The 25,366-nt window shown below is 37.9% G+C and overlaps 1 protein-coding gene across 1 annotated transcript in view; it reads left to right on the top strand.

Annotated features, from left to right (window-relative positions):
• The window catches only part of RELN (reelin), a 279,441-nt gene that overhangs the window by 76,911 nt on the left and 177,164 nt on the right, over positions 1-25,366 (top strand). Inside the window, 1 exon segment of the mRNA XM_032687702.1 lies at positions 3,386-3,521. Coding sequence (XP_032543593.1) covers positions 3,386-3,521 — 136 coding nt within the window.

Here is a 25,366-nt window from a genome sequence, read left to right as displayed (position 1 = left end):
GGCCGATCTTAAAATTTTACCTTAGGATTATTAGTTTTGTAAACACTGGACTTGGATGTATAGTTGCACTGGTCACCAGGATGTGAGCGGGATACCAACAGAACAATACTGACCTGAGCCAAGAACCTTAAACAAAGGCTCAATCTGTCTTTGAAGCTGTCTGAGGTACATGTAGAATATAGTTTTGTTCTGAGAGCTGCTATATAATCAGGCTTCTTTTGTATTAATTTAAATTTTTTGCAGCAGCATGTTGTTTCATATTTGTCCTTTGATTTGTTATGGGGCAAATATTTAGTCTGAGAAGCAGCTTACCAGGTTGGAGAGGGGTGGAGGAGAAGGGAGGAGTTGCCTTCCATAGTAAGGGACTGCAAAAAGACTGGAAGGAAAAGGGGAAAATAACCTTCTTTATCCTTAATTTTGTGAGTTCTTAATATCAATTGCATTCTCCATTTTTTGCATTTTTACAATTTTTATATTCACCTTTTCAATAGGAAACCTTGGGATTTAAGCATCAAAAAATTTTTATAATATCATTGTCACTCACTGAATGAAGTTTTAGTACTTAATTGTAGTTAATGATCTGAAGACTCTGAACTCCTAATTGAGTTGATGTACTCAGGAAAGGTTCAGCGCAGATGAGTAGTGTTGTTTCCATTGTAAAAATTATGACACTAAATTATTAATAAAATATCAAGATAGTGATGATAGAAGTATAAAATTGGCATTTTGAATAATTGCTGGGCTCGTATTGACTTTTTTTCTGAAAAAATATTTGAATGAGTTGGGGTTTTTCATTGTTTAGAATTTATTCTAGTCACTGCAAAGTTGTTCTTTTTCTAAAATGTAAATCAAGGGAAAAAAGAAATTCTCCACAGATGTTGTACGTGTTTGATGTATTAGACACATTTTTTGCAGTACACTGCCTGAAACCTAGGGAATTCATTAACTCACAAGTTGCTGCCAAGGAGTGGAGCAGTCACATTTCCCAAGCTGGTGTGCCTGTCCCCCGGCTGGGGGATGTGGTAGGGCAGCCTTTGTCCTCCCTTGTATTTGGCTGGCTCCGGAGAAAGGGGGATTTCTTCAAACTGAAGGGCTGTTCTTGCTTCTCCCCTGACACCATCTGTTATTTAATTAACCTGGTAAAGTCTGGCTATTTCCCATTGTACAAACAGGGATGATGACAGGCAAGGGCTGGTGCTCTGCATCAGTCCCAGAGACACCATCCCACATCACTGAAGTCACTGGCTTTAGCACAAACTTCAGAGAGAGGGACAAGACCCACAATTTTGAGAAAGAAGCACAGCTACCACCTTTCACCCTCAGCAAAGCAAAGCAGTTGCTTAAATAGCACCTACCCTGTGAGGGATCTCTCTTGGTATATTTTTGGACACATCTGTCTCAGCAGGGCACTGCTGGATAGACTTGAGCACAGAGAGTGGGGCAGTGAGCCTGGGCCCAGCAGTCAAGTGGGTGTCTTTGAGGATGTTAATTCCAGCCCTCCCAGTTAGCCAAGAAAGGCAAACAAAGACTCAAAATAGCAGTACAACATGGCAAGAGATGGCCAAACCTCATCTGCATCTAGTCTCTTGCAATAAAGAACAGTCTGTAAAATGCCATATTCCTGGGTTTCCCTACTGTTGATCTCTAGAAAAGAGGCTCCACTCAGGGGAGCCTGAGCCTTCTCTGTGACCATCCTGAGGCAATGGGCTTAAGCATCACTGGGGATTTGAGCTGTAACTGTGTGAATGACAGAAAATCTCGTGTGTATTCTCAGTGGGGAACCAACTTAAAAAACCCTGAGCGGAGAGGTTGTGATTTTTTATTTTTTGAAAAACATGCAGGCTTCATTACCACCACCTGCTGCCTCCTGTCATTCCTGGGATGGATTGCTTAAATTCACTGTGGCTCATTTCTCTCCTCAAAAGATTGAAGCTGGTTTAGAATTTCATAGCCCTCAGGATAGGTAGCATCTGTAATCCTGAGCTATAGTCTGTGATCCTCACCAGTACCTGAATGGGATTTCAGGTATTGCTTTTGGTCCATAAAATGCTAAATGGTTTATTTGTGATACAGGCACCCCTCCCTGCAATGTGCTGCTGGCATGGCAGTCCTTGGGGAGCACCAGGTGGAGCCACCTGTTTGCATTAGGAAGGATTCATCCCCCTCGTTGATGTAGATCTCTCACTTGCAAACTCCTTCCACCTCTGGATCTGTAAGGGCTTAAGAGAAATTGCTACATTCCCATTACAGAAGAATTGCCATCAAAAACAGTAGCAGAGGATTCTGAGAGGTGGAGGTGGGTTTTATTTCTCAGTTGCTTGAATTGCAACAAGGGAATATGAGAAATACCAGCCACTATAAGCTTTGAAACACAATCACCTAACAGCTGACAGTGACCTTGTTGAGCACGGACATACCCGCAAACATTTGCTTTTCCTTTTGATCCTATTAGCAATGTTCTAGCCCATGTCCCTGTTTTCTGCAACGAATGTTCAATATTTGAAGTAACTTGGAACAAGGCATTCCCTTATGATAATAGCATTTAAAAGAACAGTTTCAACAATTACTCTTTCATGTCCCAGGATTAAAGGTGTAGTGATCCACTGCAGTAAGATTGCCTTACTTTAAGCCAGAGGGTGTCAAACAAACAACCAAGTTTGCACTGCTTTGTAGGAAACTACAGAATGGCTCCAAGGGGGACAAGATTGCTGTCAGATATTGTTTTATGTTAAAAAATACAGGTTTTTGTCTAATGATGAACTGCAGTGAATTCCAAAGGGAGGGATTAATAGATGACATTTACATTCATCCATGTATTAGAGGCATGTTTCAAAAAAAAAAAAAGAAATCAAAGAATTGTATACTGGTAAAACTGTGGAAGGCTGCTGCTTTTATTTCAGGTCAGAAGATTTCATGAACCCAGAGTTCATCTGTTTTTTGCAAATAGAAAAAACTGTCTACAAAAAGATAATACCTTTCTCTAAAAGCTTCATTTTTCTTAGTTAAAGAGCAATTTTTTTTGCTTCAGGTTTTATTTTCTTTTAGATCTGTAATGGTTGCAAATGAGGCAATGGAAAAACATTGTGATTCAGCTCCTCCTTGAAAAATGTAAATAATTCCTCTGGTATTGGCCTCATGAAGAGTAATAGCAGTAAATACATGGAGCCTTGCAGTAAATGCAAAGTCAGTCTTGGCTCAAGCAAAGGCCAGCTCCAATATTTTGATTGGCATTAATTCTAATTACTCAATGGCATACTCTCGGATTTTTTTCCACTCACTGTTGCCATGATGAAACACATGGCAGATGTATTTCTCGGTCTGTTAGCACCTTGCAATGAGCCATTAACACATGTTACTGTTTTTCTCCCCTGTGTCTTTCTCCTAGGAATTATGTCTGACCACCAGTTTGGAAACCAGTTTATGTGCAGTGTGGTTGCATCCCACGTGAGCCATCTCCCGACTACAAACCTCAGTTTTGTTTGGATTGCTCCGCCTGCAGGGACGGGCTGTGTCAACTTCATGTACGTACACACGCAAAGGGAATAGAACAAAATCATTTTGCAGATAATGAAATGATCTAACCTGCTCACACTATGTCTGGGTAAAGAGTCAGTCAGAATAAACTGCAAAGTGAAGACTTCAATATGAAATGAAAATATTAAGTTCTTCCTGGCTGAACAGTTTCTGTGCATATTAGGACTTTATATTTTCAAAGCATGTAGGAAGGAGATAGTGGTTTGTAATGTAGCATGTCATCAGAGAAATAACAATACAAGTCTATCATTTAAACAGAGATTGATTCTTCTTAGTTATTAATCATAATATTGATCCTTTAAGTATATAGCTCATTTGTACTGACCTAATTTTTTAACTATTGCATCTAGTATGAGTTAGAACATCTGACACATATATTATTCAGATTGTAAGCACCAACATAAAATACAAGTATTTGAGAGTAGTCATGCTCAAGTATTTACTGTTCCTAATTATAAACACTTCCGACTTCTGCTGAACAAAGAATAACCAAGAGGCTTTTTTGGCAATTTCTTTTAAAGACCTGAGTAATCGTTTGATGATTTAGTACCAATAAAATACATAGCTTAACTTGAATTATTAGCATATATATTACTATATGTTACCTTCAAGTTATTTCTAATTATTTGTCCCATAATTTTGGTGCATCAGATTTGAGAGAAAAAATACACCTAGAGTGCAGTTGAAAGTAGGAAATGTTTCAGTTTTGACATGTTCAAGGAAAAAAAGGCAAACGGCTCCCTAATTCACTAAGCGAATAATTGCAACATTTCAGAGGCATTTTCAGTGTTTCTCTGACTGTCCTGTTGTCAAAACAAACCTTCCTTTGAGTATTATTCCCATTCAGTCTGTACTGGGAAGCTGTAGGTAAGTCCTCCACGTAATCAAGTTGTTTTACTGTTGTGAAAATTAAAAAACGAGAAACTGACTTCTTTGAGAACATAAGTTGCTGATGGTGAGCACAGTACCTTTTGATTGATTTACCCGTGTCTTTGATATTTCCCTTTACCCACATAATGCACTTTTTTTTGCCTATATTGTCAGGATATATTATTTATTAGCTGTGATGACAATCTCAAGACAGTTTTATTTCTAACTCTCTTTTCTTCTAAACATTTAATAGTAAATTGGGGAAAAAAATTAGCTTTGATGAGTGGTAACTAAATTCTGAGAATTTATTTGTAGCATATACAACAGTTGTATATACCTTGAGGAAATCTGTCAACTATGGGTTTTTTTCTGTGGAAAATCTGTGAATTTTATATTTCCTTTAATTCCTCTCTAAAAATAGTTTCCTTTGTTGATCAAGTTGAAGCAGTTAAAATTTGTTCTTTGAGCTGCCTGTACACCTTCTCTGTGTACTTTTACCTATTCCCTTACTTTGCCAAATTTTTTTGTTTCCCTGATATTCAAGAAATAATTGTTGAATTGTTGGTCCTAACTTGCACAGTGACTGCCAATGTGTTTGGTTATGAGATGTGGCCCTCCACTGTGATTTTTGAGGTCAGTGTATAAAGTCATTCATTTTCCTGTGACTGATTTTTTTTTTTGGTGATTTTGTATTGTTTTTTTTATTCATAGTTGCCATTGTTGAAGAAGAACTGACATATAACTCTACAGAAATACAAATACTACTATGGCTGCTGATTCCCATTTAAATGAAATTAAAGGGATATTTTCAAAGGCAGTCTGTGCTTGCCTGTCTTGAAATCCATGGGAGGTTCAACATTATCTTCAGTGGAAACAGAGTTAGATTAACGCTAAAGTTTTGGAAATCCAGTTTGTAATTCCCTGTTTGTATAAATCATAATCCACCTCTTCAGCATTTAGCACCCCTTCAAAAAGGGTTGTGTTTGCACTATGTTAGTAAAGTCCTTAGCCATGCTGCAGTGTACAGGACATACATAGCAGAAATCTGAATTTATTCTTGACTATGTAATTTGCAGTATGGATGTAAGCATAAAACTGGCAGGGCTGAAAGGTCCGATCCTGCACTGAGGAGCCCAGCACCACAGCTGCTCCCAGGGTCCCTGGCCCATGGGACTGTCAGTCTCATGGCTTTTCAGAATGCCTCACACCATGGTATAAGGATACTCCATGGGTTATAGTGTTTTGTCTTTGAGGATGACCAAATGATGCAGTTATATCAGTTTGGTTTCCCACAGAACAAATTCAGATGGGAGGGGAAGGCTCAGCTTCTCTGAAGTTGGTGTTTACTCCAGGATCACACTTTGCTGCCGGACTAAGTAAACATGATCAGCAGTTGAAGGAAATACAAGGAGGAGAAATATGTTTTACCTCTAATCCTCCTTCTCAGTTTTTCTTCTGCTATCCACACTTTCTTGCCTCAGCTGGTGTTTCCCCTGTTAACTAAATCACAAGTTGCAGTAAAAAGGCTATTTTTGTTGTGCAGTGTTAGTCTGCCTGCTTTACCCAGTTCCCTGACTTCAGGAGTTCCAAAGAATTGGCTCTACCTTTTTTATCTCCCTTTATAGCAAATAATAAGCAAGATATTTTAACACTTAAAAATTAATATGTAGTTTAAATTTAATATGTATAACAGTTAATATGTTAAATTGAATTAATTTTAAGTTTAATTTAGTATAAATTAAAAGTATTTACAAAATGTACCTAAATTTATAGACTGACAACAGTGCAATATAGGTAAGAGCTTTCTGTGCTGTTTGCTGCCAATATGTCTGTGATTCAGATTAGCTCATTAGTCTTTGACCTCTCTGGGGATGGATAATAAGGTTATTAATTAGCACTAGCCTTGGCGTGCGATTTTTGCAGTGTTGATATCTCTCCCTGGATGATTCCTATGAGGAACTGGACAAAGGTCATCAGGCAAATCTCTCACAGGTCAATGCACAGCTAGCTTTTATTAACTGCACACACTATTGACCTGTTCTGGCTTCCACTAGAACAGGGGCACAGATGTGACACAGAGAAGTCATAACCCTATAGACATCATGGGGAAAATTCCCTTTCACTTCATCTGTGTCTTTTTGTGTGCTCTTCTAAAGCTCAGTCCTGAAAAGGATTGAACCCTTAAGAAGCAAGATTTGTGTGGTGATGCTGTCAGTCTGTCCTTCCTTGTAGCTCTTGCACCCATTGGTAACCACGTAAATGTGATAAAGGGGTTGAGATCTCAAGATACTAAGTTTCATAAAAATCAGTAGCCAGGTGTACCGTTTACACCAGTAAATTTGGACATTCCCCCAACAGTTCTGCCTGCTACAACAATTATCTATAAACTGCCAGAAATATCCTTGGCATAAATGTGTCAGTTTCCAGTTACCAGCCCACCCTGCATTTCCCAGTCGTGGCTGAGGAGGATGGCTTCTGGCCAGGTTTAGTTTACCAAAATAGCCAGTGAGAGACACACAAAGTACTGCTGCTGTTGCTGGAAAGAAGGGCTAGCAAAGCATACACCCTCTGGGATGAGGGGAAGTGAGAATGCTGTGGGGAGGGATGCAGGCCACAGTTCTGGAGGGGGCTCCTGCAAGGAAGATGGGCTTATTTCTGGGTATGTGAGATGCAGAGGCACAGCAAATTGGGATCCATACCTCATACACCAGCATGGCAGCACAGCACTCAGTTTCTTTCCTGCCCCACCGGAATATTCCTCATCTCTGCAGTCTGATGTAGTCTAGTTCTTTCCATTGCACACAGTGATGTGCCACTGTTGGATCTGAATGTAAAGCTACCTGATGGAGCCAGGCATCTTTCCTTGGCTCAGTGTTTCGCTCAGCAAGCCTTCCCCCCAGTTCCACCAGGACAAGGGATGATGTAGAGTCTTGTGCTCCATGGGGGAAGGTGGTTGGAGACAATAGCCTTTTTTTTTTTAATGCTAATCATGTGCAAACTTATTTTCACTCTGTTTTCTGGTTTGGTTTTTTTTCCCCAAAGTACCTTATCATGGCTACTAAATAAATATTCAGAAATACACTTCTAAGAGAAACACTGAATGCTGCTGGTGTCCCTGTAGTACATCTTGGTGTAATACTTAAGGATGTTTTCACCATACATACTTTCAGCTGAGTTGAGGAAATAAAAGTAAAATACATCATTTATTGGAGAATAGTTGTCTTAGCAATAACTTTGGACTATCTTAAAGAGGTGTTGAACACCAGGGCCTCCTAAGCAAATTGCCAGGATCTGTAAATGCTCTTTACCACTACAAAATAGTAGGTCCTCCTTTACACTAACAAGTAATATCTCTGATTGTGTGCAAATTTGTAAAACATTCTCTATATAATCCTTCAGCTAGGTTTTGCAGTTTGTAATTTCTGCTCTAAGCTCACACTAACCTAGTTAAAGCTCAGCCTGTCAGCAGGGATAATAATGGCTGTTAAGCAGGGTGGCACGCTGGGCTGTATCTTAGATTGTTGAGCCTGTTGTTTTATAGATGGCTTAACTTACTAGTTTGCAAAAGTGATAAAGCTGACCTAAATAGCAAAAGCATATTGTGTTTTGACCAGCAGCATGGTTTAGCGCAGAAATTCCAGTTATTGTATTAAATAGAATTGGTGACTATAGAAATTACCTAGAAAAATAAGTATTTTTCTTATATAGCCCTTTATTTTAGTCTTTGAACAGGTGTCTAATAATTACAGTTGAGTCTTTACATATATTCACTATAGCTTTCATTAATAGTGGACTGGACTTCTGTGAAGCTCTCTGCCTGAGTCTGTAGGCAATGTGTAATAACCCACGTAAGGGATGTGACCCATCACAACTAATCTTAATATTCTATACACTGAGAAGTCCTTGAAAGTGCTAAAAGGCCCAATCATATATTATGTGACACCCAATTAGCACAGCTTATGGTGCAAATGGCTAAAAGGGAACAGGAATAGCTGTGTGGTGTCCCCCTGTGGAGACAGAGGTAAGAGAGCTGTGGTGGCCGAGGCAGGGCACTGGCACATCGCTTCTCCCGAGGCAGGAGCAACCGGTTCTCAGCATAGCTCCAGAAAAATGTTTGGGACTGAATGCTGAAGCAGACAGCTGAACTATTGCGTTTTTCAGTGAGAGTATGTCTTTTCCCATAAGCACCTAAGGTTACAACTCCTTTCTGGAAAGTCTGAAGTACCCTGTTCCAGAACTGGTCTTCTCGTGCCCATGTGTTTAAGCCTGTTTCAGGACCTGGCAGTGATGTTAATGTATGAACTTGAATATCATGCTGTTCAAACACTACAGAACATAAAGACAGTGTTTGAGAGACTTGGTTACCTATTTAAAGCATTTACAGAAAACCTATGATAATAATTATGGAAATATTGAATAAACATCCAAGAAGATTACATGGTTTGCTATATTAGTCCTCTAGCCAGGGTGGGAAAGGACTATATTGCCTGAAGGAATCACATTCCCCTGGTAAACCACTTGGTTAAACTGTCATTTAAGACACACAATTTACTGTGCTTTTTCAATTGTTTGACAGAAATACAGAGGATAATCTTCAAGATTAAATACACAACTACTCTATACACAATGATAATACACACAGATACTAACATGAAAGTAAACAGAAAATAGCAAATATCAGAAATGAGGTCCCTTAGGTCCCTTGCATTTATATGTGATCAACCAATTCTTAATTATATTGTCATATAAGTTTTTCTCCCTCATCTTCTCATGATGTCACATAATTGTACCCTGAAATATAGTGTTGTTCATGGCATCCTACTTGCTGCTATGATTTGAAATCCATGCAGTCATTTGAACGTATGAAAACATTAATACACAGACAGCCTTGACTTTGGGGTTCTGTGAAGCAGCAGCTCCCTGCTTCAGATAAGTGCTGCACTTCTCTTCCTACTCTTTATGGCAAGATAAGGGTGAAGCAGGTTATTTCATACTACTCTTTATGATATTGGTGTGGACTCTGAGTCAAGGGATGTGCAGGCAGCACCAAATTAGGTACAGTCCTTGTTTACAGTCAGGGTAGTTCCGATGTTAGCCTAGTGTTTCAGTCATTTTTTGTATTTCCATATTGCTTATAACTTGTGCCTTGTGGAAAAAAAAAAGTCATTAGTAATTGTTCCTTGTTTGTGTGTCAGTCTAGTGGAACTATGAAGAAAAATTACTCCTTTGCTTGGTTTTCCACTTTCCTGGGTAGAGGCATTGTTGTGCCGTCAATCAGCATTATGTGTAATATTCTGAAAATCATGAGCCAATATTTGATTCAGATCTTGGCTCTGTTCTCCTGTCCCATTTTGATGTGGTGCCCAGATTACCTCCTTCATCTTCTGTGTTTGTTAATTTTCCAGTGAAACGCAAACACTGTGCAGGGAATCATTGTGGCTCCTCTAAGTACAACCCCAAACAGCAAAGACTCATCTGACTGTGCAGAATTAGATTTAACTTATCTGTTAGTTTTGTCTGAGTTTTGTCTATTTTGTGTAAAGCAAACAAAGATGACCAATGAGGAATTATGAGTGTTTTCAGAAACTTTGTTAACAGAAGATGGTAGCACAAACTGTGATGGTGAGTATTCAGAAGTGTTCAGAGCAAAGCAAGAAAATCATGAGAGGGGATGGAAGCAGGCTGCACCTAATTTTCCACCCCTCAAAAGGGTTTTTAGTTGTTTTCTGGAGATAGGATATGTAAATACTCCAGGTAGGTATTTTTATGAGCTGTGTGTTTGTAACTCCCTTGAGAGTTAATGGGGGTAGCAATCTGGTACCATAGACATTCAGAGCCTGAAATTCAGTTCTACATCTAGAGAGAGGTACCTGCAGGTGCAGAAGGTCTCTACATCTCTACTAGTTTCCTTAGGACGTTCCAAATTATTGTAATACATTTAGGCAGCTAAATTTAGTCCTAGATCTCCACTGACCAAGATGTATCACTATCTACCTAGCTCACATATGGATCTTTATATGGGCACATTTTTCAAGATTTTTTAGGCCTGAATTTGAATCCCACCCAGACAGACTCAACTGCCTAAACATAAGCACCAAGTACCAAGCCATGAAAATGAATTTTTCATACCCACCACCCTTAACATTCAGTAGCTTTGTCTGTGTCAAGAATTTCCAGTGAGTGGGCTGTTCAACAGTTGAATCTGATGAAAGGTATGAATAAAAATGGCAACTTTGTAAAGTTCATAAAATCTTGCAACTGTTTTCCTTTTTCCTTGGAGGTAAAATCTACTGTCTAATATTTTTTTAGTAGACTGACACACCTACTAGAAGCCCACTTTAATGAGGACTGCTCAATTTTTAACCTTTTCTCCAAGTTTGCAGACAACTGGCCACTTGCTATTTTAGGCTCCTCATGCTGTGTAGTAGCTGTGACAAAAGCAGAACCAATAAAGCCAGAAAGAATGGATACGTGAACACAAAGTAAAAGCACATGAAAATTCTGTTGATGTTAGTTGAACTTAATTCCAAAGGTGAGCAAAAAGCATAAAATGTTACTTCAATTATCATTGTGTAATGCCAGAATAGAAACGGCAAGATTATACAGTATTAGGATGGTTTCTTTTCTTTGTGTGATGCAAATTTATTATATCACATACTTGTATGATAGCAGAAGGTAGCTCAATATAGCCTTTGGCTACTCTATTAAAATTTTTTTGTGGTTCCATGTAGGACTCTGACACCTCCTGCATGAAATAAGATGAAATTCAGTCATTTTCTACTGGTATTATCTAAACAGTAAAATAATAATAAATAATCTAAATAATAAAATGGTCATGGTGAGTATTACTTCCCTTCTTACAAATGTTCATTTGGCAATTCTAGAAGCAGAGATTAGATTTTACTTTCTTCCCTTTCTGCACAATGTTCCCATTATTTTTGTGCATGAGACCATCAATCGACAATCCGTGGTTCAATTATCAGTAGTTGTGTTTAAAATTCTCTCTTGAACTCTGAAAAAAACATCTCTCCAGTCTAACCTCAGGGTTATTTTTCAGAACATATTTTAGTTCATCAACAGCGTAAATCTTTGTTTCATTTAAAGAGTTGCTTTGTCTTCCCTTTTTCTCAAGATGGCTTAATTTTGAAAACGTGACTAGAGTACAGAATATATTACATGCACTCCAAACACTTTGTTTCCACTAAGAGGTTTTCCTCTGTACCAGAGGAATTGAATGAAATGTCTTTTGGCTACAATAATTGATCGATAACAACCCTTTCAAAATTATATCCTAGAAGAAATATGCTTAATAAAATAGGCATGAAACAGTTTTGGTGAACTCTTTTGAAAATGTTAGTTACAAAAAGAGTGAGCACTAAACATACATAAAATTATTCTCTACAGGTAAACATACAGTGCATAAAAACATAAGTACAGGCAAAGGTAAAGAACAATTTTAAGAGATGTTTTAGGAAGTTAAATTTCAGGACTGCAGACAATCATGTCTGCGTGGAAGCCCTTTGCACCTCTGGAATGTCTCACTGGTTGATTGATAGAGCCTGACCATTTCAGTGCCATCTCTCAAGCAGATAATGTGTCTAGTGGATGAATGATTTTGAGATAAGTGCATTGTCTGTATACTTCTTAGGAACTGTTTGACTTCTTGCGAGGGACTATTACTAAATAACTTGGTGAAGAGCTCAATACTGTGGGATGCTGAGCCCTCGTCTTGATCCAGCAGAGCAATCATACGTGTTTGTGCTGTCATCAAAGGAACAAATAACAATTTTTGTATTTTTTAAAATTCATGCCTTCAGATTACTTGTTTGAAATTTTGGGTTGTTCGTGTACACAGGCAAAGACATACAAGCATGTTCTGTTCATATTCTCAGTTCAAAAATGTTAACTTTCTTTTCTCACATTGTTTGTTTGGATGAACTTTAATAGAGTGATATAGATATATATATACAGTATTAATATTCAGTAAGACTTCCTGTATGTATATATAATGTGAAAACTTGGATATGATGAATGTGAAGATCCAGTAAGATAAAAAAAATAAAAAAATTTCTCCCTCTGTCTGTACTGCAGTGGTCTCCTTGCAGCATGTTCTAGCAAAAGTTTAGAAATTAAAAAGAAAGAAACTTTATACTTGAAGATATAAAAAACATTTGATTAGCTTTTGCTGCTCTCACACTGGGAAAATTTGGATTTGAGTATTCAGAATGAACATGACTTTAAACTAGCTGACAGAGTGAGCTCTAAAACATCTCTCATAATTATTGTTTAAACTATACTTAAAAATAGGGTGTATCCCTTCCTTCTCGGTTCGAGAAATTCAAATCTATTATTAATATTTAGATAATTCTTGTCTGTGGATATAAAGTAGAATATAATTCAATCTGTCTATAATTAAAAATTTAAAAAATATTACAGTAGTATTATATATAAAACATTACCACATAAACATCCAAATGTAATAATCCTTCAATAACCTCAGTATACACATTATACAAATGTCATCAGAATGGAGTTGCGCTACTAATTGATAGTATCTGTCTTTGCTTGATTTTTTTTTACAGTATTCACAGATGACAGTTAATTCTTTTGATGTCAATTTTTCATACAAAAATTGCTTATATGCAGCGGTCTGTGTGTGATCATATTGTAGTCTAAATGCTCATGAACCAAAGACCTCTGAGGTCGAAAGAACTCTAAAACTTGCAGAGGTTTCTAATACAATTATTATTTGGCAGGTAAAAGAGAAAATGTAGAGAGGTGAATGAAATAGTTACTAATAATTTCTTTGCTTTGTTTTTTCTTCCATTCTTGACATCAGAGAGAATTAAACCAGAATTTTTTAATAGCTCTCTCCCTTTTTCTCCCATGTTTTGCACTATTTGACTTTTGGAAAAATGGAAGTCATTCCCAAACAACTTGTTACCAGGTGTCATTGCTTAGACTGTGTGGGTGTGACATATTTGTGGGCCTGTGAGCTGTTTGGGGCAGAGACAACATCACAGTGGGTGATGTTGTTCCAGCCAACTATTGCACATCAACTGCTCAGCGGTTCCTGGTGAGCATCAGCTCAGTCATGGCACCAGAAGCCTGAGACAGGTATCAGGATGGCACCTGCTCTTCTAATGATGACATAGAGATGTTGTAATGGTAGATACCATAATGATGTTGCCGTGACGTGCTCATCATCACAGCAGCTCTCAGTGAAAGTTCTATTCCATACTGCTGTGATACAGAAGAATTTTCGCCTAGAAGAAGGTTTAAAAGCAAATTATTGAAGTAATTCACATGCTGTTTTCTGGCTCTTGTTGTTCCCGCTACATATTCTACAGGTACAATGCCACTGTAACATTTAATTTTTCCTAAGATGGGATTGTATTCCTTATCGCTCTGGAGTGGCTTGGATCTTTTAGTTCTTATTAGAAATGTAACAAATACAACATTTTCTGTTATAGCCTTCCAAATATCCCTCTTAGATCAACATCATCTCTTTAGCACAAGTAGTAATGTATATTCACTTGAGCCATTTTCTGTGAAAACCCCATTTTTAGAGTCTTAAAGAGTAAGCAGCTCTCCAGCAATCTCACCCAAGTAGAGACGAGTTTAAAATAGCAAGTTTGAAGAAATGAATAATGAAAGTTAATCTCGTTGTCTTTATTTTCAGTACTTCAGTAGTCTGAGGTCAAATTTTGCCCACATTCAACACGTCAGTTGCAGTTAGGAGCTAAAAACATGCCTCATAAATTCAGCCAGCTCCTATCGGCATTAGTGTTTATGCAATGGATTATAACTGATATGAGCAAATTACTTTGCAGAACCTACTTACACATTCAAAGAGTAATGTCCTAAACATCCTAAAATACAAAAGATAAACAGTAGAAACACTCCCACTTAACATCACAGACAGTTTGGCAAGCAGTGAAGATGTCAGGGCCATAATTTGAATGACGGTTTTAACACTCAAATAGAGAGAGAATATGTATGGTGAGGTAAGCTGCATAAAGCCTTTCTTCTAAATCCAGATGCAGGCATTAACTCACATATTTGAGATGGCATGCTTATTTGCTAAGTGCAAAGATGGTTAGAAAAAGGCTTTCCCGACTGAGGATAAAAGCTAGAGTACTCTTTAATTTTGGTTACTGCCAAGCTTATTTCAACAACCACAATAGTTATTTGGCTTTGTACCAAAAAGTGGCAATACAGTACTTACATGTCTATGGATCAAAATTAGATGAAAAATTACTGTTTCTCATCTCCAAAGCCATTTGCCACACATTTTATAGGCCTCAAGATGCCTTTTGTAATATGTGATAACAGAGCCAACTGAAGCATCTGCCTGGGAAGAGATTACTTTAATTATGGACTCAATGTCCTATTTTCTGCAAGTGTTCCCCAGAGAATTTCCTACTGCTGGATGAGAGATGTTATGATGCACATTAAAACCTACAAGTCAAACAAAAGAGGTTGTAAAAGTGAGACCAGGACACCCATAGAGTCCTCCCTCTTGTACTCAGTGGCTAAAAAAATAACCCTGAATTCTGTGATGATAACTTTTTAATTAATCTAACACCTGTATATATAGAGAGACAGAAAAAATGAATGTTAAAAAACTTACATCTTTTTCCTTATCCTATTAAGTTTTGTAAATTGATGGTATATAAAACTCTTTAAAACACTCCTGTTCTCTTTTTAATGTTTTCAGTGTAGTAGTTACTAATGATGTCATGTGAAAAATGCAGCAAAGAGGTTCCTTGTTAGCTTCCATTTTTGTAACATGTGAAGTTTCTTGTCATTAAGAATTCGTTTGCCTTCCACTGTAATATCATTAATCACAATTAACTCACTTGATGTTAAAGTGGATGTGCTGTATACTCCTATAGAAATTCTGTGTAAATCACCATTGATTTAGCACAGTTTAATAGATACTTAAAATATTTGTCATTCTCTCATTATCAGTTAGAAGAAAGCCTAGAGATCTTCATTAGCAGCTGCTGCAATGATGAGCTAAAAGTTTTTCTTTACACAAAATATGATGGAAGAGCTGCAATGATGGCTTGAAGATGCTGTGATAGCATGTGAAGTGGTGGGAAACTTCCTTAGAATTTGTAAAATTGCCAAAATTAAAAAGGAAAATAATATCTCCACAAGATACTGAATTTTAAAAACAAAACAACAACAACAAAAAAACCCCAAACAAACAAAAAACTATTTGAAGTGTATTTAAATATTTAAATCTGATAGCATTTGAGAGTAATGCATCTTTGATCTTGTACAATAATTAGAAAGGTTTATTCTCTAAAAACAGTAGAGTTTGTCCTTTATAAATAATATCGATTAGCATTAGGGATTTTTCAGTTTGCTAATTTTATAGTAACTGTCTGTACTGAAGCAAAACCAAATCTAAATATAATGTTAAATGGACAGTACTTCTCTGGCCTGGGAGAAGGTAGTATGGAGATCTACAGCTTAGCAAATGGAAGAATTTAGCTAGCCCTGCAGCTACCAGCCCCAGAAGGAGCTCCTTTCCTGGGGGAAGTGAGCTTGTCAGGTAGGGGTCATCACACATGTTTCTACTTCATGGTTTCCGACATCATTTTAGGTGCATGGGGAATACCTGCTCCAAGCTTGGTCTCTGCTGACATATAGGCTAAGTTTGTAAACCCTGTCACAGCATGATGTGCAGTGTCTGTGGCTCAGAAATACCTGATCTGCATCTGAATTTGGATTTGGAAGTGGAGGCATCTGTTCTGTCTGGGCTCATTAAGTTGCATGATGTAAGCTTCAGGAAGTGAATGGAGAAAGGTGAAATACTGTAGATGGTTTTTCCTGGAGCCATTCTGGGTTAGGAGGAGATGGAGTTCAGCTCTCTGTTGACTACAACATGGTGTGACATCCTAAAGTCCACAGAGACACATAGATTCCTGCCCCATGGAAGGGTTAAGGATTAAAATTTAGATCTCTTGCCTATCTGCTAGACTTTTCCTTTTTGTTGGGTGTTTGTTTGTTCTGACTCTGTCCTCTGGCTGTAAGCTGTGTGGTGCCAGGGTTTAGTGGAAACTTTTGGCACATAAATAAGTGGGAAAAGCACCCCTCTGTGAAGGAAGATCCTTGGACCAACCTCGGACAAACGTGGACACTGACTGAATATCAACTGTTTCCAGGCTTGCTGCTTTGCCTTTTGGTCTGTTACTGAAAAGCTGGAGGAAAGGGTCACAAATATTCATGGTTTGCTGAAGTGACCCAGGCCACTTCTCTTGGACCTGGATTCAGGAGATTGTTCAGTGGTAGACATGGGGGACCACAGCTGGTCAGTCACTGGTGTCTCTTCTGAGAGTTCGGGAGAGACCCTCTCCCTTCATCAGACTGTGAAGACTACACATGCCTGAATCCATAAGCCTGGGAAACTTTCAGCGAGGCACCCTGGTGCATCTAGAGCTCGGCTTCCTCAGCTACTCTCCCAGGCTCGTGTGCCCTACATAGCACCAGATCCCCTTGCGGCACTTGAATCATGCTGAAAGTCATGTAAAATTTCAACTGTGATTTCTGCAAGGGCAAACATTTCAGCTGTGACACTTTGCTTTGCCAGAAGCCATGAAATCTGTTCGGATATTTTCCTGCTTGCCAGGGAGAGCTGACCTTTCCTTCGGGTGAAGTGCCCAGCTTTGGAGCTACTGTCCCTTTGCTCTCAGAGCTGGCACTGTTTTGGGGGTCACCAATGTTCTTAGCCAGAGCTTTGTGTTTTAAATAGTATGGGCAATTAGGTCATCATTCCAATTACCTATGTGCAAATTGTTGCCTTTTTTGTTTCAAAAAAGGTTCCAAGAGGCTGGATTTCTGCTGTTACTTAATATGATGGAATGCCATTACTTCAAGAAAGGTGTGTCTCCCAGTGGCTTTGAGAAATTCATTTCTTACTCTGTAGAGCCTTTAACTTATTAGGGGTCTTTTTTTTCCTGGTTGTTCTCAGCATCAAGAGTCCCAGAGTCAGGTGAGTAAAGGGATGGAAAAGATAGCTCTGTGTCTGAGTTGCTCTTTGCACTGTCAGCTAATGTTGGCTGTACCTCCTGCTAGTTTAACCTGGCTATGATTGTAACTGCTGGGAGGTCTCTGCCCATCTGGACAGGAAGCAACAACTGTGCTATGGTGGCTCCTGACTCCTCCACCAGAAGAGATCTGCAGTGTCGACTGCCTGGGGAAGGGAGAACACGGTGTTTCAATCCCCCTCTCTCTTTCAAAGCCAGTGAGGTGTCCCTTGACTGGGAACCACTAGTTTAATGCTGTAAGCCATTGTCTATGCTGACAGATGAGGAATGTTGGCTTTATTTCTTATGGATGGAGGGCAAATAGATCTGGAGTCCATGATGACACTTTTTTCTGAAGTACACTGAGGATACACTATATTTTATCCACCCTGTGCAAAGACTTTGGTACCTTTTACTAGGGAATATGAAATGTGGTCTAACAAATACTTCTCTTTGTGTAGCATTTTCTCTAACATAAAAATTCCTTTTTTTTTTTTAATCTCCCCTCCGATAATGCACAGAACATCCATTACAGCTTTTTCTCCTTCTTATGAGGTTGATTCATAGCTTTCCTCTGGCAGCAACATACCCAGCAATAGTGAAAAATTTCATAATGCTGGCAGAGCACTGTGGTCCCCACAAGTCATTCTTCAGAAAAGTGTAAATTATTTAATGTCGAATTTCTAAAAATGAATGCATTTCTCATGTATCAATTAGTACATTTATTTGTGCCTTTAAAGACATGAGCATTGTGATACTGAAGTAAAATTTAAATCTAAATTTGCAGTGCCATATGGCACAACCTGTAGACTCTAAGACTCTGGGAGTTCACGCATTAGGTTGCCAGACTGACGTGGTGGATAAGTAGATTGTCATAAAAGTAATTAGTTTCAGTGCATATAGATTGCACTTGGCCTTTTTTTTTTGTTGTTAAGCTTTTCAGGGTTGATCTTTTAATGCTTTGTTGTGATGCAAAAACAAAGCATCTCAAGAGGACGCTTTATGGCTACAAATTTTTAGTATGTGTTTGCTGAATGAAATAAAAATCAAAAAGATCTCACTCCTGCTAATATTTAGGATATATCAGGAATGTTTAATTGTATTTATAAGGATATTTCTGTGGTTGATTTCTAACTCACCAGCGATTTCTAACTCTAGCTACAACCACCTAGTAGCTAGGTTGCTGTCTGTGACTGTGTTCAAAGCTCTGGATTAGTTTTGGCTACAAGCTCCATGGACTAGGAGAAGAAAGAAAGAGTAAATTTAAAAAATCACAAACAAGTACTTCTGGGGTTGACTGATGTTGTGTAATGTGATATAGATGACTATTACATGGCTCAGTAAAGGTAGTTTAGTTGGAGTAGTTTAGTTCAGTAAATGTAGTTAATTTGCATGGGCAACTCACTTCTCTAGATCTCTGCCTCACAGGTAGTCAAGTTGGATTTCAAAGCAGGGGGTTTGACTCACTTTCAGCAGCAGGGCTTTTGTCTTGCAGAATGTGACTTGGAATGTGAATTCCCAGCTGGAGCTGCGAGGGAGTGCCAATGCCAGGACAGAGCAATTAATGATCCTTTTGACCTGAGAGCCAGTCCTGGAGCTGTGTGTGCCCTGGAACTCCAAAGGTTGTGGCACGTCTTGTGGCTCTCAGCTGTGTGGAGGTTTTTGTGTGTAGCTGATAGATTTGGGAGCACTGGACACCCAGTGACAGAGGGAAAGGGAAGGATACAAACCTCAACTGAAACAGGAACACTAAAACAAGTTTACGAATTTTTTATGAGTTTCCTTAGATTTCCAGACAGTAACAAAATCATAGAGTAAGTGAAGCTCAGTGTTTGCAGGTGCTGGAAGCTTTGCACTGCTCCACTTAGCATGCTTTACTAATATCTTTAAACTTTCAGATTATATTTGAAAAGTTAATAAATAGAATTTTAATAAATCCTGTCTCTTTTCTTTTTTCTTTTTTTTTTTTTTCTTTAAATTGGTGAAATAATGTCATTGGGTCTTGCTCTGTGTGTGAAAGTGTGAGCGCAGAATACATTTCATGGTTGATTTATGAGCCCCTTGAAAATATGGTTTATAATGAAATTCCGACAAGCCCTTAACAAAATTAGCATAACAAATAGCAATGTAATAATACCTTTCATGTCTGTGCATTCCTGCAGATTCACTCTCACTGAGCACTTGCCAAAGACCAGAGCACTTCCAGCCAGGGCTGGGCAGCACAGCCAGAGAATGTGCCTGCAGGAGGCTGCCTGCCTGCTGCACGGGTGTGAAGTTATGGATTCAGAGAGTCTGTATGGGCAAAGTTAAATCAGCAGTAATGCTAGCAAAATAATATCAAACTAAGAATACCTGTCTTTAGCTGAAGTTACTGCTGGTCTACTAAGGCAAAACATGAGAAGTGTAACCTTTGCTGCTGGCAGTACTTAATTTCAGGGGTTTGTTAGAATTAGGAAATATAGCTGAGATGGTAGCTAGAAAACTAGTAATGGCTTGGTCTGTCATTGTTCATATGAGAAGTCTGTATTTATCTTTATATTTTAAAGCTTTATTTTGTTGAGATTTACAGTTGAGCCTGATCTCTTCAGACTGGGATCCTGATGCTTTGCCTTGTTATTTGCTTGTAATACATGAGATAACATTCTGCTGCTGTGTTTCTTTGGAACATTTTGGTTTTGCATAGAATAACCTGTGCCAAAGCTGGATAACTGACTCATGATTTTTTTTTTTTTTTAAATGCAGAAAAGTCTAGGCTATGGACATCTCAGATTTAACATATGTAACACCAGTGGTTTGTCACTAGGAATTTCGAGGGCATTATACTGACCTCAATCTGCTCACACAACACTGAAACAAATTAAAGAGCAAAAGTACTATGCAGCCGTTAGTGTGTAAAGGGCTGTTGGAGGCTGTTGAAATACAAAGCAAGAAATAGACCTACAGTGAGTAGCATAGTCTTTGGTGTCCTGGCAAAGATACACAGTTAGGGATAGATGAAGTTAAATTTTAGCATTGAGGTTCATATACATAGAGTATAATTACATTCTCATTCTAAAATCATAGTGCAAACAATGTTAGACTAAGTGGTATCTTTTCAAAGAAGAAGTTAAAATGGGAGATATAATTCCAGATGGGATAGTTAGAAAGAACTGTTTACTGTGTTTCCCATTGGCATATTGGTAGGATTATTTTGGGAAATATAAAAAATGGGTGGGAACAGAAAAAAACAGTCTGGGAAATAAAAAGGAGGAGTGAGCTTGTGGTGAGACAGCAAAGGTCGTAGGGGTGCAGGTTAAACCACGCCTGGGAAGAGTTTGTGCAGAAAGAGAGCACCTTGCCTACAGAAATTTGGAAAAAGTAGAAATGCTTTATTAATTTTATTAATTTAATAATATTAATTTTATTATTCTTCCAGAGATGTTTTTGGTTAATTTTACTGGCATGTCTATGCCTGTGGCAATCCTCAAATTTCCACTATTAAAATGTCAGGTTAGGAGGTGACTCAGTACTGGAGATCATTGGGTTTTACTGGGGTGAAGAACAGAGATAAAGGAGCTAAAACAGTTCAGAGAAGCCCAAACTTAGGCTTCACAGATCCTATTGTAATAATTCAAGCAATTTTATTTCTTTCATTTAAGCACTGTTTGGTAACTAAGATAAAAAGCAATCATGAAAAAGTTTTATCTTCATGCATATGAAATAAGGACAATGTCCATCTCCTGCACTGAGCTTCCTGCACTGAGCCTTCAGTTTTCTCACCGTCATTTTTAATAGCAGAATTTGTTCTTTGTGTTAATAGACTTATGAAGGAATAAAACAGCCACCCTGAGCGCAATAGCATACAAATTGCTTTTTTCCATTTTTTTTTTTGACTAGCTAGGCTAAGTATCCTGAAGGAGGAATATTTGGGCTTCAGCCAGCATGGTCAGTACATGGTCCATTAACCAGATTTCTTAGGCTTACAGTCTTGCTCTTTTTAGCACAATTACTTTTCTCTCATCATGTCCTCTGTAGCCATTAGCAGATCCAACAAGGAGGGAGAGATGTTTGGGCACAACTTTGCGAGGGCTTCCTTTTTGGGGATCATATGTCAGGACTGGGCTTCAGTTCATGGGAAATCAAACTTCTTTTATGTTGTTACATGCGTGACACTGCTCATGACCTACACAATAGGGTCATAATACAGCTCTACAGTTGCTACCTCACAAATTTAACAGCATATGAAACTGGATCGCTAAAGGACTCAAAAATCTGTAACCAGAAAGTATAATTGGAGGTTGTTTTACTACTTCTCAGACACAGACAAAAAGATACCAAACTTGTGCTGGGTAATTCCAGAAAAGCCAACACCTGAAGTTTAATGTGCCCAAATACTACAAAGTAGACCAGAAGAAACAAATTCTCTGATTTCACTGTCAAAGACTCTAAACTATAACTCTTAACAGTCTTTAATTTTGAATGCTTTGTAAATTAATCATTCATTGCCCTCCAATTTTAATTTTCTTAAGGATAATATTTCCTAATCTCTGTTAGACCAGATTCTGCTATGTTAAATCACATTGCACAGGACAGTATTGCTGTATACTGAAATGTAGTGTGAGTATTGGTATTCACATAGGACACAAGAGCTTCTCATGGAATAAGGTGCTGATAACTCACAGTGAAAGGACTCTCAGGACCTGGGTCTTCATATTTAGTTGAAGAGCTGCAACAGCACTACTGGTTGTTGGGATAGTTGCCTGTGCAGTCAAGTCAGTAGCTTGTAGAAACAGGTGGACAAGGCAGAAATGCAGGTGCTGGAAGTGGTTTAACACACTGTGTTCTTGGGCTGTGTCAAGGATGACATAACTCCTATTTTTTTTTTTTTTTTTTGCAGTCTGTGTCTTGTTTTAAAGAAAGAAGGTCTAATCCAAACCCAGCTAATCTGATAAATATGATGTGATTTGATGAAATTTCTTGGTCAGAAGTTTCACGCTTTTACTAGAAATGGCAGGTATTTATAATTTGCTGCACAAGTAGTTTTCATGTTTTAGCATAATTTAGAGTGAATTAATGGCTTGTTATTTATTGCCTAATGCTCTGTAGGAGTGATTTATAAAGCCATGCTCTGCACTGCTCGTTACTTTGTATTCTCTGTGTTAGGTGTATCATCAATATCATTAAATGAATTCTTGGTGACATTGCTCTGGAACTATGGGTTTTGATACAAGGGTAACAGAACATAAATCAAGAATTATGTTTAATTCATAAGAGGCACCAATCTCTCATTTAGGTGTAGGCTAGGCTAGAAGGTGTCAAAAATATGCTTTACAATACCTTTTGTGATTGCATTTCAGACCCTCTCTATATGCCCTTATGTTCTCTGTGAGAATAATAGATAGCAATACAGTGCAGTTTGTCAAGTGAATAACATTTGTGGTTTTGTATATTTGGGTGCAAATGCTATCATTATTTTTACCACAAGCCAAAAAGAAATATATTTACATGAATATACTTAAAACTATTCTTAAGGGAATCTGTAAATTTAAAGACAAGTCTTGCCCATTCCGTGCAATAAATATTATTGTTAATTATTTAAATTACACTTTAAAAATCCAATACTTTCTAGTGTTTCTTACTGTTATTTTTATTTCTTTCCCTGCAGAAATATAAACAAACATTTATATTAGTATTTCTTTCCTTATCTCTTTAAATTTCTCTTGAATTAGTGCATTGAAATCCAGAGCTTTGAAAAACCTATTAGAATCCTTAACTACTATCCGCTTTCTTTTTATAAATTCTAGGTAAATATTTCTGTTCCCTTCGGCTTTTGTAAAAAAAATTATTCTTGCAGAGCCTAAATTTAGGACGAGCACTGACTTGAAAATGCACTTTTACCTCACTATCACTCCAAGTGTATATGAAGTCTTGACAGTATCATTCACATATAATGGTAATTTTGAAGCAAGAAGATTTAACTCTGTGCCGATGATGCAGTTTAATTGGAAGTGTTAATTATGCAGGAACTATGGATCCCTCCAGTGCTGTCATTTGCTGGAGGTTTGCTCATTGCCTAGCTTCAAAAAGCAGGACATGTTCTCTTTGACATTTCTTGGAGTTAACGAAATAGTTATCACATATTTTAAATGACTGAAAGGAATTACATTCATGTGAGAATACTAACATTTACACCTAAATCAAAACTAGAAAAAAACATGTTTTGTGAAAATGGAGCAATACTTTTTGTTAACTATTTAAAACTTTTGTTCTCAGTGGAAATAAAGTACAATAAAACAAATAACATATCATTGGAAAAGGAGAGAAATCAGACTTCAGGCTCCTTATGCCCCAGCTTTCATGCCCTATCCTGTGTGCCCTTTCATTCAGATTTTCTAACATTTGTTAGAATGAGAAAAAAAATCAATTTAAATATGTGACGAAGTTTTGGACACAAACCTGGAAGAGATTGTTGGGGGTTTTTTAAATTTTTGCTTAAAAATAAATTGGAATGGGACTTTTTGGCTTAATATTTTCATTTTTACCTTGGTTTTGCAATTGAAAACTCTACCCAGTTTGTAAACAACACTTATGTACTCTTCTATAACAAAAAGCCTCTGTATGTGAAAATTAGAAATTCCCATTAATATTTTATTGATCCCAAATCTTCCAAAAATACTTTATCCTGACCACCTGACATCTACAAACCTTCCCTCCCTCTGGAGGGTGCTGAGTGATGTTAAGGTTAGTTTTGGGAAGGTGTGTGGACTTTGAAGGGTCCCTTGGTCTCAGGAGGTTGTGGCCCACAGATTTCCAAATGTCCCTTACAGCACACTGGGTGTCACTCCCACCCCTGCTGGCAGCCATAGCCAAACTGCAGCAGACTATTTTGGGACACCTTCTGCCCAGTTTTGCAAAGCAAACGGACATTTGTTTAGTTGTGGCATCCTTAGGCAAGGCAAAAGGGTGCTCAGCAAAGAGCTATCATGTACCTACTTAATGACACTAATGGGCTCAAGACCACAGAGCTCCTTTAGGATCAGAGGTTAATGGTGCAATAACTAACTGCAAGCTCATTTCATCTACTAGTGCTTCTGAAATAACAATGACTGGGGTAATTTTTCTTCATTATGTTGTATGTCCTTTGATTAGGAGGGTTATGTTCTAAAACGAGTAACTGCTATACATGGTATATATATACCACGTATATATACTTTGTATATATATAAAGTACAGATCCATTTCATGGGCAACTGTCCAGTTTTCAAACAGTCACTAATATTAAAATTTTCTGTCACCAGCATTAAAAGGTGCCTGTGTCAGTTAAAAACAGGAAGACAAAACACGCAGGGAAATTCGATTTAATTTAGCCTAAGATGTATTTCTGGAGTGATATGGCTGTCTGTCCATCCCTCTTTTTCCTTGCACGAGTTATTTCTGAACTTGTAGGTCCATTCCAATGAAAGTTGACAGCAGCTTAAGAGTCTTAAATATGTTAATTTTGATCTTTGAATATAGAGGATCATGCTGAAGAACACACTGGGAAGGATTATTATATACAAATGGAGAAAAATTTTGAGGCAGCTCATGCTTGGCAAGAACCTCCAGCTGAGCACGTTTTAGCAAACTCCTTCTGAGCTGTGAGGAGGTCGAGTTAAGTTAAGAGACCAATAGAAAGATTATACCAATGTAACTGCAAGTGATGAGCTTTCTGTGGTTTAGAAATCACTGCTCCTTACTTCAGGTGGGGAATGACCAGTACATGCTTCCACTGCATGGAGTTGCACAGGAAAATACATTTAAGTTAAACCAGTACCAAATAAACTCATAGTAGAATCAGGAAGCAGCATCATTCAGCATACCTGACATGAGGAATGCAGAAATGGATTCATGAGTTTAGGAATGCAAGGCTTTAAAATGGATCTTTTTTTTTTTTTAAAAGTACA

Source organism: Chiroxiphia lanceolata, chromosome 5 (genome assembly GCF_009829145.1).
Source record: "Chiroxiphia lanceolata isolate bChiLan1 chromosome 5, bChiLan1.pri, whole genome shotgun sequence".
In the NCBI taxonomy this organism is placed as follows: domain Eukaryota; kingdom Metazoa; phylum Chordata; class Aves; order Passeriformes; family Pipridae; genus Chiroxiphia; species Chiroxiphia lanceolata.
This window is presented reverse-complemented; position numbering and strand designations above follow the sequence as displayed.